The sequence below is a fragment of the Haliotis cracherodii genome, unplaced genomic scaffold (genome assembly GCF_022045235.1).
Source record: "Haliotis cracherodii isolate W230 unplaced genomic scaffold, xgHalCrac1.p SCAF_2, whole genome shotgun sequence".
Classification (NCBI taxonomy): Eukaryota; Metazoa; Mollusca; class Gastropoda; order Lepetellida; family Haliotidae; genus Haliotis; species Haliotis cracherodii.
The window spans coordinates 36,146,873-36,160,797 of NW_027266275.1; the positions used below are offsets into that span (position 1 = coordinate 36,146,873).

Genomic DNA, 13,925 nt, shown 5'->3' on the forward strand with positions numbered 1-13,925 from the left:
CCACCCCATAGGTGATAATTATTTGATAAAATAGATTCTGTTCATTAGGATGGAAAAAATGAATCCCTTACTGTATATTAGCAATTCCCAAAGAGCATGTTTTCCAACCTAACGTATCTGATGCCAACCTAACGTAGTTTACGAATGTAATTTAATGATTAGATATGTTTCTGAAGTGAAGACCACAACTTTTCTACTGATGTTTTCTGTCGGTATGCATTTCATTGATAGGAAAAGTACTATATTTTACTCAAGCTCCTGTCTAAACACCTAAATACCAACTAACGTATGTGATGATTTTTATAACGTATCTGATGAAATTAGCATATTTCACAAAGAATAAAGTATGAACATTTTTAAAGGGTGGCTATTTCATAGTGCAAACATCTCTTTCACTTCGACGACTGTTTCAGCATGTTTTTGTCTATGCTTGATTTTAGAAAATGGCGAAAACAGACGCAGAAAACCAAAAGGTGTATCGGGAAAGAAAGAAACGAAATGACAGTCAATATCTAGCCAAAGAACGTGCTCGAGTCAAAGGGTACAGAATACCAATTGATCAAATGCAAACAAAGAAAAAAAAGGCAGTTCGTGAAAGGAATAAACTCTATAGTAAAGCATACCGGGATCGAAAGAAAACACAGAAACAAGCACAAGGTGCCAGCGTAGTTGAGGTCACAGATGTGGTCGTTGATGCAGAAACTGACCAGGTCGGCACAGTATCAAGCAGTACTGATGCATCTCGGCAGTCAAGGTCACGCCCAGGTTCTTTCTTGGTCAAAATGACTTTTCCAAATAAACAGAGAAAACCAAAACGCTCGTGTGCACTGAAAAGAGCAAATACAAAAGTAAAAGAGTTGACTGAACAACTTTCTAGCTACAAAAAGAAGCAACAGAAATGGAAGAAACGATATCAGAGGATGAAGGCGAAGTATGGGACATCCAAACAGACTAACCGCAACAATACTGAAAATAGCTCGGATCGGACGACAGACAGTCTTCAACAACAGTCTGAAGCAACACCTTCAACAAAAACCAGAAATGATCTCCGGGAAAACGGTGTGAGTCCCAGTCAGTTGCCAGCCACTGTTGTGAGACAATTAACAATGGCTAATGTACTTTTTGGAGAAATTAAAGAAAGTGTCGCAGCCAACAAAAAGCAAAGCAAAATGAATGTGATGACATCTCTTGTTGGAGGGAAAGTACTTAAGAAGTACAGATGTGTGTCGGGTTTGAACAAGGCTACAGGTTTGTCACGATGAAGTTTATCTCGGACCACCTCTAAGGTAATAGAGAATCGAGGAAGAGCCCGTCTCACTCTCGTAAGAGAGCAGATTAAGAGACTAATTGTCTCATTCATGGAGAGAGATGATATCAGCGTATGTATGCCAGGCAAAGCAGATTCCAAGAGCCTAAATGGTGTCAAACATCAAACAAGAATAATGAATGATTATCTGTCTGAGGTGTATGCTAAGTTCAAGATTGAAAACCAGAATATGAAACTGTCTTTTGCATCATTCTGTAGGCTACGGCCCAGATACATCTTGCTCACATCACACATTTCAAGAAACACTTGCTTATGCAACAACCATCAGAATATGGCCATGAAACTCAAATGTCTGAGAAGTGTTGGATTACAAGTTCCAAAATCACCGGATATGGCGTATGACAGTGTATCCGTGGACGCAATGGATCAGATGCTGGAAACCATTCAGGATGTCGTTGAATATGATGAGTGGAGGGGTGTGGATGTTGAGGGGAAAAAGAAAATGAAGGTGGTGAAGATAACAAAGAATGCCACTGACTTCAAGAATTATATGCTACTTGAATTTGCTAAATTCCGTGACCACGTTGGAAGAGTAAAGTCGCTATATGCAGCTATCCATGAGTTGAAGGATACACTCCCAGATGGCCATATCATCATACAGATGGACTTTGCTGAGAACTTTACATGTTCCAGCATGGATGAACCCAACAAATGTCACGCTTCACCCTGTAGTGGTATACCACAAGTCGGACAAACTGGAACCCAACAAATGTCACGCTTCACCCTGTAGTGGTATACCACAAGTCGGACAAACTGGAACCCAACAAATGTCACGCTTCACCCTGTAGTGGTATACTACAAGTCGGACAAACTGGAACCCAACGAATGTCACGCTTCACCCTGTAGTGGTATACTACAAGTCGGACAAACTGGAACCCAACAAATGTCACGCTTCACCCTGTAGTGGTATACTACAAGTCGGACAAACTGGAACCCAACAAATGTCACGCTTCACCCTGTAGTGGTATACTACAAGTCGGACAAACTGGTACACAAAAACTTTATCTATGTGTCTGACGTCAATCAGCACAACTCGACTGCGGTACTCACAATCCTAAAACGGATGTTACCTGAACTGAAAACCACTTTCCCTCATGCAACGCATGTTCACTATTGGACTGATAGCCCGTCATCACAGTACCGAAATCGGTACATGTTTGATGTCATTCTGAAACATAAGGAGCTGTTTGGGCTTGAGGCACGTTGGAACTATTTTGAGTGTGGACACGGGAAAGGTCCATGTGATGGACTAGGAGGTGCATGTAAACGCCAGGCATCTGATGCAGTAAAACAAGGCAAAGCGACAATTCAAGATGCCCACGATTTTTATGAGTGGGCGAGACACAATCAAAAATCAATCCAATACAGATTCTACTCTACTGCTGAAGTAGAGAAGGCTGCACAGGACATAGCTACCTCTAACGCAAAGGTTGTACATGGCACAATGAAGTTGCACGCAGTCATGCAGCAGAATGGGGTTCTTTTTTCAAGAACTGTATCATGCTACTGTACAGGTTGTCTGAGCGGCAATGACTTACCGTCACCATGTTGACCAAACCATATCCCAGGAAACGCATGTACTGCAGCCCACACAGGTTTCTGTATCCCCTGTACCTGCTGCAACTGCTGTGCCTGCTGCACCACATGTACCTGCTGCACCACATGTACCTGCTGCACCACATGTACCTGCTGTCCCAGTTGTTGGCAGATTTCTGGCTGCTATATATGATGGTAACTGGTTCATCGGGAAGGTTCTCGAAGTTGACATAGATGATGGCGATACCAAAATAACTTTCATGGAGAAAACACAAGACAAAGGCAAGACTTGTACCTACAAGTGGCCATCTCGTCCTGATGAAATTTGGATAGAATTTGACGATGTACTCTGCTTTATTGATGAACCGGTCGCTATTGGCAAAACAAGGCGCCAGTACAACGTAGCTGCACGTGACGTCGCCCGTATTGAGAAGGCATTCAAATGAACATTCACTTTGTATTTTTTACGAATTGCCAAGATTTCAACCACAATGCCTCAAAAAGCATCAGATACGTTATGTTAGAGTTTGTGCTAAATGTCATATGGAGAAAATATAAACCTCATCTTTCATATAAATGTTTAAACTTCAGACGTTTTTAAGCCAAAGATCGGCCACTTGTGAACTTGTGTTGTTGATTCAGGTTGACATCAGATACGTCAGTTTTTGCAGTTGAAGATTATTGCTGTGTTATCAGTAGACTAATTCTTGAAGGCCAGGTACTTGGCATGTAGTTTGTTCGATATTTGTACCAATGTTTGTTATCAAGTTATTTTTGCAAAATGAACAACCTTTCTTAGCTAATACGTGTCTGTTATTATTTGCTAATATCTGTAGAAAATGTGTTTCTTGAACAGGTGTCCGCGACACTGTCCTGTTTTGAGACAAATGATCCTTAAGCAATGACTTCGTTTGAAAATGATATAATATGTGGTCCTATGCAAATGACAATAGCACATTTTGCAAGTTAATTAATGCTGTGCAATATATTTTGATTGCAATGATAACATGCAGTCTAACGTATCTGACTACAGGACATTTGACATATGTTATTTCCGTTATCATTAAAAACAACTCTGATGTCATTTGGGTCCCCCAATGATTAATTCTGAAAGCCTGAATACTGTTTTTACTGAAAATAAGTTAAGTTTTTCAATATCAAGAAATATATTTTTTAACATTTGATATGTGAAATAGACCATTTAGCTGAGAATCAGTGATTTACACACATATGCAAATATACACATATATGTATAGAAATGCATGTGAACGGGGTATAAGGCATCATGCAAGAGTCTCATCACACGGAATAGCCACGGCCGAGGCTGTTCTTGGTTGAGTATTGATTTAAACAATAACATAGGAGTCTGTTGATGGGCTTTCATAGGAGAGGAAGGGTAGCCTTGTGGTTAAAGCGTTCGCTCGCCACGCCCAAGAACTGGGTTCGATTCCCCACATGGGCACAATGCGTGAGGTCCCTTTCTGGTGTCTGCCGCCGTGATATTGCTGGAGTATTTCTAAAAAAAGCGGCGTAAAACCATACTCACTCACCAGAAAAATGGCAATCATCTTTAAACGTTGTGAGACTGGTGGTCATAACACTGTCATTTCTTACCTCAGTCGTCACTGAACCAATTTAATTTACACAGAATTACCAAGCCACAGATGACGCTTTAAAAACTGTTGCAGGAATGAGTAATGATTAAATAGACAGTTCTTTCAGTTGTCAATGAAGATCCGGGATAGAATAGGTCTTCAGCAAACCTTGCTTGGCGTAAAAGGCGACTATGCTTGTAAAAAGGCGACTAACGGGATCGAGTGGTCAGGCTCGCAGACTTGGTTGATGCATGCCATCGATCCCAATTGCATGGATCGATGCTCATGATATCAATCACTGGATTGCCTGGTCCAGACTCGATCATTTACAGACCGCCGTCATATAGCTGGAATATTGCCGAGGGTGGCGTTAAACAACAAACAAACAAACAAACAGTTGTCAATTTAAAAAAAAAACAATCTCGGTATACTTTCTTTTGCCCCTCAGTTTATTTAACAAAAACAAAATCAAACCCTGTCCCTGGTCTATAGCGATTATCTTTTTACATATACCTCGCATTGTAGGAAAATAAATAATGTTCCTTTTTCTTGGAGAAAGATATCCAAAGAATATTATTTATGTTATTTATTTCTTAACACCTGTTAGTGTTGAAAAAATAATTGCTTCCATCGTGCTCAACTACACTGTCGTTCAGACAGTTGTCTACAGGTAACCATGGTTATCGTCCAAACTGATGATTGTCCATTTACATTCATTTTAAAATTGTCTTTGTGTGAACAATAATAGGTTAAATAAAGACTGACGTGTGACATGATCTTGCATGCCCCCTACCATGTTTGAATTGTTTGTGTATTTTGCGAATTTATTGTTTTAATTTCTTACTGACTAAGCGCAAGTAGAATTCATATTTTGGATATAATATCGCTAACTTACCCCCTGGAAGCCAGTGGGACATATATGTCCCTCCTCTACAGCCCTCACTTTGAAGTTGAATAAAATTCAAAATACATCACCCACATAAATACACTTTACAGTTTTGAACAAGGTGGGAAATTCCCTATTCTGTGATATCGCCTACTGGCATTTTAGGCCAAGCATAGGTACGGAACATGACCTCTGAAAATGAGATACATCGTAAATGTCGCCATTTTTTACACATTACTAAATCACCAATCACGGCGTTATTTACAGCATGTTTTTGAAATCTAAATTTCGCATATTTACTCAGAGACATGAATTTCAAAAATAGCATATTAGTGATCACGGGTATCTGTCTTTTATGAAATCACCAATGATCATTCCAAAACGCCTCCGATAACCCTAGAATCGTTTAGAATGTTTTGGAAAAAACGAAAACACGAACGCCGAAGTGAACTTTCCGCCATATTGGATAGTGTTTACAAAATCACGTTTCAGGTACACCGGTTATGAGACGCCTGTAACATCACATATATTTCAAACTTATCTGCGATACCTACATCCTTGAATTCCTCATACATTTTAGAATCAAATGACCAGTGGTCTTTGTCACCAATACAAAGTGGCTAGATGAAATCAAGCAAAATAAGTTAGGTGTGAAAACGAACGCAGTGCTCGAAAAACTGCACATGGTTGAAATGTAAACAAAGCAAAATTCAGATTTTACAGTGTAGCATATTCTCCTATTTTGTGCTATCCATTCGTCTATTCGTTCACGATATTGACTCAACATTTTCAGAATATGCATGGGAAAAGAATCGTAGGAAGAATTAGGGAATTTCAAATAGATACATTGCAATGATTTGATATTTTCAACAGTAGTTGTCAAAGTTACCGTTCTGGTTGACGCCATGACTGACGAAAAATCACGCACAACGACAACGGTATTTATCGGAATTTCTGACTATTTTCGTTTGTTTCAATGAAAATTATGACAACAAATAACAGTACATAGATTGTCAGAATGTTTCTGATTACTTACATGTCACATTTATTGTAATGATAAGTGTTAATGTCAACAGAAGTCCATTAATCTATATTAAGTAGTCATACCCAAGCAGTATCTATCAGCTAAGCCAACGAGAGTGCTCCCCCTTGAGTAGTAACAAGATGGCCACCATGCTGACCACATGGTCTGAATAAATGGGCTTTTTAACACGAAGTACCTTTCTTCAGTTATTGTTACAAACCACTACATGGTGTCAGAAGTAAGTCTACCCATCAAAGAAGTTACTGACAACAATAATGAATAATTTGGAGCCTCCCAAACCTTTGGAACTTGCTGGAAATGTGAGTGAAAACTGGCGCCGTTTCAAGCAAGCATGGGAATGCTACTACACCATTACTGTTGATGGTAAAAACAAACCTGATGTATACAAGTCATCTTTATTGCTGCATTGCATTGGAGAAAATGCCAGAGAAGTATTTAATTCTTTTGAATGGGCTGAAGAGGAAGATAAACAGAAAGTTGGAAAAATCTTAGAAAAATTTGAGCAGTACTGTGTTCCCAGAAAAAATGTGACATTTGAGAGATACAAATTTTTTACATGTTCACAAAAGGCAGACCAGACAATAGATCAGTATGTTAGTGAATTGCACCAAAAAGCTAAATCTTGTGAATTTGGACAACTCAAAGACAGTTTGGTTAGAGACAGAATAGTGTGTGGCGTATACAACAGTGCTTATCGAGAGAAATTACTGTGTGATGATAGATTAACTCTTTCAAAAGCAATAGACACATGTCGTGCTGCAGAAATGGCAAGTTGTCAAGCTAAAGAAGTAAGTGAAGATTGTTCAGTTCATTACATAAAATCCAAACCAAAGTCAAAACCAAAACAGAAAATGAACTACATGCAAACAAGTAAACAAGAAACAGTAAAACAAGAGCTTTGTGGACGGTGTGGACGGTCCAGCATCTGGTCAAAAGTGTTTGAAATGTGGTCTTCTCGGACATTTTGCTACACAATGTAGATCTCATTCAGGTCGATCCCGACGTGTCTATGATATTGATGCAGAAGCTTGTGATTATCCACCAGAAGATGCAGAATTCTTCGTTGATGTTTTGGATACAGACAGTCAGAGGGTCTCTAACTCAAAGGCTTGGATGATGTCACTTGACATAAATGGAACACAGGTACCCCTCAAACTTGACAGCGGCTCAGACATGAACCTCATCAGCTTGTCACAGTGGAATAAACTAAAATACCAGCCACCATTAGAACCTCCTAAGATGAGCCTAAAAGCTTATGGTGGAATTGACATACCTGTTGAAGGACAGGCAGAACTCACAGTCACCTACAAAGGTAAACCATACAAGACTGTATTCATGGTAACGCCAGACAACAATAGATGTATCCTTGGTGTGGAGGATTGTGAGAGACTGAACTTGGTTCGTAGAGTTTACGAAATCAATGTTGATGAGAAAAATTTGAACAGCCAGAATTCTACAAAGCCAGAAGATATTCTAAGTGAATATCAAGATGTATTCACAGGGCTTCGATGCTTGCCTGGTGAACATACCATAAAAGTGGACAAAGAAGTCACACCAGTCATAGAAGCTTGTAGAAAAGTGCCATTTGCTCTCCATGATCAACTTAAAGAAGAGTTGAACAGAATGAAATCACTTGGCGTGATCACAGAGGTTACAGAACCTACTGAATGGGTTAGTTCGATGGTGATTGTGCACAAGAAACAAGGGAAATTGAGAATATGCCTAGATCCTCGCAATTTGAATCTAGCAGTTCAGAGAGAACACTATAAACTCCCAACTCGTGAAGAAGTGATGTCGCAGTTTGCTGGTGCTAAAGTGTTTAGCAAGCTGGACGCCTCCTCAGGCTTTTGGCAAATGAAGCTAGATCATGCCAGCTCAATGCTGACAGCATTCAACACACCTTTTGGGAGATACCGTTATCTCAGACTCCCATTTGGTATTTCAAGTGCGCCAGAAGTGTATCATCGAACCATACATCAACTCTTCGAACACATTAGAGGTGTAGACACCAGTATGGATGACATGATCATCTTTGGTAAAGACACCAGAGAGCACAACGAGCGACTGAAAGCAGTACTTCAGAAGTGTAGAGACAGTGGTCTGAAATTGAATAGAGAGAAATGTGAAGTGGGTGTCACAGAGCTTACCTTCCTGGGAGATAGAATTTCTGTTGATGGACTCAAACCAGGCCCTAACAAGGTGAAAGCCATCATGGATCTTCAGAAACCCACAGAAAAGAAGGAACTGCAAGGGTTCCTTGGGATGGTTAATTACCTAGGAAGGTACATTCAAGACCTCTCAACAAAATCAGCACCACTTAGGCAGCTGTTGGAAAAAGACAGTCATTGGTCTTGGTCTCATGAACAGGACAAATCATGGGAAGAACTTCGAAACCTCATCTCACAAAGACCGGTTCTTCAATTCTATGATACCAAGAAACCCATCAAAGTGTCTACAGATGCATCAAAACATGGACTTGGTGCCATACTGCTGCAACAACATGAAGATGCATGGATGCCAGTAGCATATGCGTCAAGGGCGATGACCACTGCAGAGACTCACTACGCACAGATCGAGAAGGAAGCACTAGCAATGTGTTTTGGAGCTGAACGGTTCCATCAATATGTGTATGGGAGAAAGTTTCTCGCAGAAACTGACCATAAACCACTGATTCCCATCTTCAAGAAAGCTCTGAATGACTGTCCTCCACGTATTCAACGTTTCCGTCTTCGCATGCAGAAATATGACATGGAGGTAATGTACACTCCTGGTCGAGAGATGTATGCAGCAGATACCCTGTCAAGGAACTTTCCTAGTGATCAATCACCCACCAGTACAACTGAAGCAGATGTACAAATGTATGTTGACAGTATCTTGTCAACAGTGCAGGTGTCAACCGACAGATTCGCACAGATCAGAGCAGAAAGCAACATAGATCCAGAAATGACAGCTCTAAAAGCAATCATCTTGACAGGTTGGCCTAATGAACATTCACAGTGCCCAAGAAACCTGGATGATTTCTGGAATTATCGAGATGAACTTTCATGTATTGACGGAGTAGTCTTCAAAGGCAACCGCATCGTCGTTCCCAAAGGTATGCGGAAACTGATGTTGCAGAAAATACATGCAGGACATCTGGGTCAAGAAAAATGCAAGCAGAGAGCTAGAGAAGTTCTATTCTGGCTTCGAATGAATCATGACGTAGATGTCATGGTAAGTGGATGTGAGACGTGCTTGAACTATCGTCATCGTCATCAACCTGAACCACTATCACCTCACCCAGTAGCTACTCAGCCATGGCAGTATGTCTCCACTGATCTTTTTTAACTCTACTCAAAAGACTATCTTTTAGTTGAGGACGCATACTCTAACTTCCCAGAAGTCATTGCTTTGCCAAATCAGTCCAGCCAAGCCGTCATCAAAGCACTACGATCCATATTTGCCAGACATGGTTCACCAGTTAAAATGTTCAGTGATAACGGACCATGTTATGCGAGTGCAGAATTTGCAGATTTTGCTGTTGAATGGGACTTTAAACACACTACATCTAGTCCTAAATACCCCCAAACAAACGGTCTTGCAGAACGCACGGTCCAGACTGTCAAAAACATCATGAAAAAGTGCATTGACAGTGGGGAAGATCCTCATCTAGGACTGCTCGCCTATCGTACCACACCTCTAGCTGGTAGTTTCTCTCCGTCACAGCTGTTAATGAATCGGACAATCAGGTCCAATCTCCCACTGAAGAAAGATCTCCTTCAGTCAAGTACACCTGATCCAGATCAAGTCATCAAACACAAGCTGGTTTCGAAAGAGGAACAAAAGTACTACTTCGACCAGAAAGCATCTCCTCTACCTCTACCCCTGTTAGAACCAGGTAGCAGTGTGAGAGTGTATCGAGACACAAATAATGACTGGAAAACAAAAGGTAAAATAGTGCAAAAGGTAGCACCAAGATCCTACCTTGTGCAAACAGAGGGAGGTGGAAGACTGAGACGAAATCGCCGTGATCTCCTCCTTACTCCTCATGACAACACACCTCGCATTACAACTAACCAGCCTGCAACAACAACAACAACTACAACTTGCTTGACAACTCCCGAAGCACAGTACAGTGGTACTACAACACGATCTGGCCGAGTCATCAACAAGCCATCTCGTCTGATCGAAACCGAGTGATGTGTGAATTCTGAACTGTTAAAGTTTCATGTTTTGGAAGTTGATTTTCAGTAGACAAGGTTTTTGTCAGAGACTTTAATTGAGTTTAGTTTAAGTTCTAAAGTTAAGAGAATGGCAAGCCATCATAAAAGTGCAAACTGAATGACAAGAAGAGACACTCATCAGGAAGGAACTGAACATGATCAATTTGACATGATGTGTCATTTTAAGCACTCATTGAAAAAGAAAAGAAAAGAAATTAAACTTATCTATTGTTGATGTGCTTAGCCAGGCTTTAAAGTGTTTACATTGTTACCAGTTTAATTCAGAGTTTATATAATGTTAATTTCAACTTAGAAAGGGAGATGTAATGATAAGTGTTAATGTCAACAGAAGTCCATTAATCTATATTAAGTAGTCATACCCAAGCAGTATCTATCAGCTAAGCCAACGAGAGTGCTCCCCCTTGAGTAGTAACAAGATGGCCACCATGCTGACCACATGGTCTGAATAAAAGGGCTTTTTAACACGAAGTACCTTTCTTCAGTTATTGTTACAAACCACTACATTTATGTTTATACGATCCCTGAATCAACGAAAGTCCCCTCGTACAATCCCGCATACTGTTGAAAGTGTACACGGCATTTTGTAAAAGTGGGTCACAGGTAGTGATGTCATACGTCAACATTGTTGTACATATTTGGTAATCTCTTTGAGGTGAAGGTCCTTGAATGCGAGTTCACACGATCACTGTATCATGCTGTTTACAGTTTCAGTTATGGTGTATATTTTGCATGTCTTTTATACGAAGTACGATTTCATCATTTCTTATGGGTATATTTTATAACTAAACGTGTACAGTTTCAATATCGATATTTGTGTTGGAATAGTTTGGTTCCTCCTGAACAAAACACCACGAAAATATATTGTCCTTACCCACAGCTAATTCTCACCAAGTGACCTGAGTTACAACAAACTAGAGCTAGGCATAGCGGAGTTATGCCCCCTTTTATTTGTACGTGTGTAACCTCTCTGTCACCTTTTGACGTCATAGAGAAAAATCGTCATTTTCGTCATTTACGGTATGCTATTTTGGGAATTGAATGTATGTCGTTATACATACGCATATAACTCCATTTGATATGTAGTTATGTCGTTCAGATATTAGGCAGTATTTTGTTCGCACACAGTTTCCGTAAAGCTTCTTAATAAATTCTTTTGTCGCACAGTACTTTTATCGGTGTACGATAAAAAGCGGAGAAATTTACTGTTTTTCAACGCAGAATAAATTCTCGGACAACACTCAGGAGTGTCTTTTTTAAAAACCGGTTTGATATTTACAGTTAAATTTACACTATCAAATAAGAAATTGAATATTCTCCACCTCTGCGTAATATAGCCAGAGGGAGATCCAGTGCCGCGTGAGCGCAATTCTCGCACAACCTTCACTTTTCCGATCTTAGGAAAATGTGCGTCAGAAAAAAAACTCGGCATCCAGAGGGTTAAGAAATTTACATTTATGATAAATCAACTGGGAGGTATAGTTTCTTTTGCTCCTCAGTTTATACATATTAAATAAAGATAAACGTCAGACGTAATTGTGAGTGTTTGTTTGTTGTTAACGCCGCACTCAGCAATATTCCAGCTATATGACGGCGGTCTGTAAATAATCGAGTCTGGACCAGAAAATCCAGGGATTGACGTCATGAGCTTCGATCCACGCAATTGGGATACGATGACATGCATCAACCAAGTCAGCGAGGCTGACCACCCGATGCATATCACCAAAAGCATAGTCGCCTTTTAAGGCTAGCAAGGGTTGCTGATCTCGTAATTGTGATTGTGATTCGGTGATTGTCCACAGTGAGGAAGGGGAAGAGGAAGATGAAACTTAATTTATATATTAATTTTGATTTAGGTTACAACAATGTATCATCACTATCTAATAGTGATTCTACCATGAATTTGGAATTTACTCGATTCCGATTGGTCAATAAGAGGCTATTAAATCACAATAAACCCCCTCTGATTGAAACAGCTGGTTTGACGACCGCATCATCGCGGAAGCCAATATTCACAGAATAGTACTTTTTTCAGTCATTGTCGGTAGGCATATTTGAATAATTATATCTACAATTACAGGTTACAAAATGCTCAGGTGCAGTTACTACAATATTCAAAGGACGTGTAGCAATGCATTTCGTGCAGAAAACACGATAGAAATCTACAAAGGGAATGTATTTACGTTTTGGAGACATCAGAGAGCTTTGAATTTTTGCGCTTTTCTATATACGACTGTGACGTCATAGCTTTTGCGTCACAATGACCGATATGACGTCATAATGGTGACGCGTGATGTAGAGCGAAAGCCTTGCAAAGTTTGCTTTGTTTTCTTTACGGATGCCCACCTCATGTTAGCTTACCAAGTTGCCGTGCTTATATGCTTTCAATGCCTGTCATATGTTCGAGTGAAGTATTACGGTGCAAACAAACTGCTTGAGTATACACAGCACCATATTTTGTTCGGTGATTCCGGCATTCAGATCGATAACCCACTCAAAACGCTGAACTCAACCCATGCCACTTCACTCAGTATATTTGCTAACAAAAAAGAGTTCGCATTTTATTTACTCATGGTAGAATGGAAATAAATATACTGTGTTTTCAATGTAGAGCAAGGTAACCTGTAGATTTAACCGCCCCAAAATTAACATTTGAAACCTCACGCTACGCGTTCGGTTCCAATTCAATTTAGCGCGGTTAACCTACATTTAACGTAGATCTACATTGAAAACACAGTATGTTTATCTCCTAATTCATAAATACATGATTACAATATAGTCCGAATGGTTCAATCGACTCAATGGACCCGTGAAGATCCGGGGGAGAATAGGTCTTCAGAAACCCCTCCAATGCGTATCCTAATTGCGTAGATCGAGGCTCATAATGTCGATCACCAGATTGTCTGGTCCAGATTTGATTATTTACAGACCGTCGTCATAAAGCTGGACTATTGCTGAGTGCGGCGCTAAACAAGAAACAAACAAACAAACAATCGACTCAAAGCCTTTAGTAGAGATTTCTTATGGTAATGGAAAGGGTTTTGTCGCTTTTGTTTACAAACCTGTGAACGTATCCACTCATGGAGAGGTTAATTAAACACGTTTGTTACATGTATTTCATTACTCGGGGTAATAATCGCTATATTCCTGATGATCGTGGTGGAGAATATTTGATATGCATGTGGTTTAAGTTCAGCATGTCACGGATGGACTGCGCACTTGCGATGCTGCAAAGAGTGGTTTAAACATAGTTTTATTTAAGAAGAATATGGAGCCGTACTGGCTTGTGCGAATACCTTTCCATTACAAATTATAT

General features: G+C 40.0%; 1 protein-coding gene and 1 pseudogene across 1 annotated transcript; both read left to right on the plus strand.

Annotated features, from left to right (window-relative positions):
* The first annotated feature begins 443 nt into the window (after window positions 1-443).
* On the plus strand, window positions 444-1,262 carry LOC139467594 (serine/arginine-rich splicing factor 4-like). Its single transcript, XM_071249127.1, has one exon. It carries the CDS (start codon window positions 444-446, stop codon window positions 1,260-1,262), a length of 819 nt encoding a protein of 272 aa, XP_071105228.1.
* Window positions 1,263-1,658: 396 nt separating this feature from the next.
* LOC139468784 (uncharacterized) lies at window positions 1,659-2,580 on the plus strand (annotated as a pseudogene).
* The last annotated feature ends 11,345 nt before the right edge of the window (window positions 2,581-13,925 follow it).

Excerpts from the sequence above, each read along its gene's own strand:
- LOC139467594 (XM_071249127.1), top strand. The coding sequence starts at position 444 with ATGGCGAAAACAGACGCAGAAAACCAAAAGGTGTATCGGGAAAGAAAG.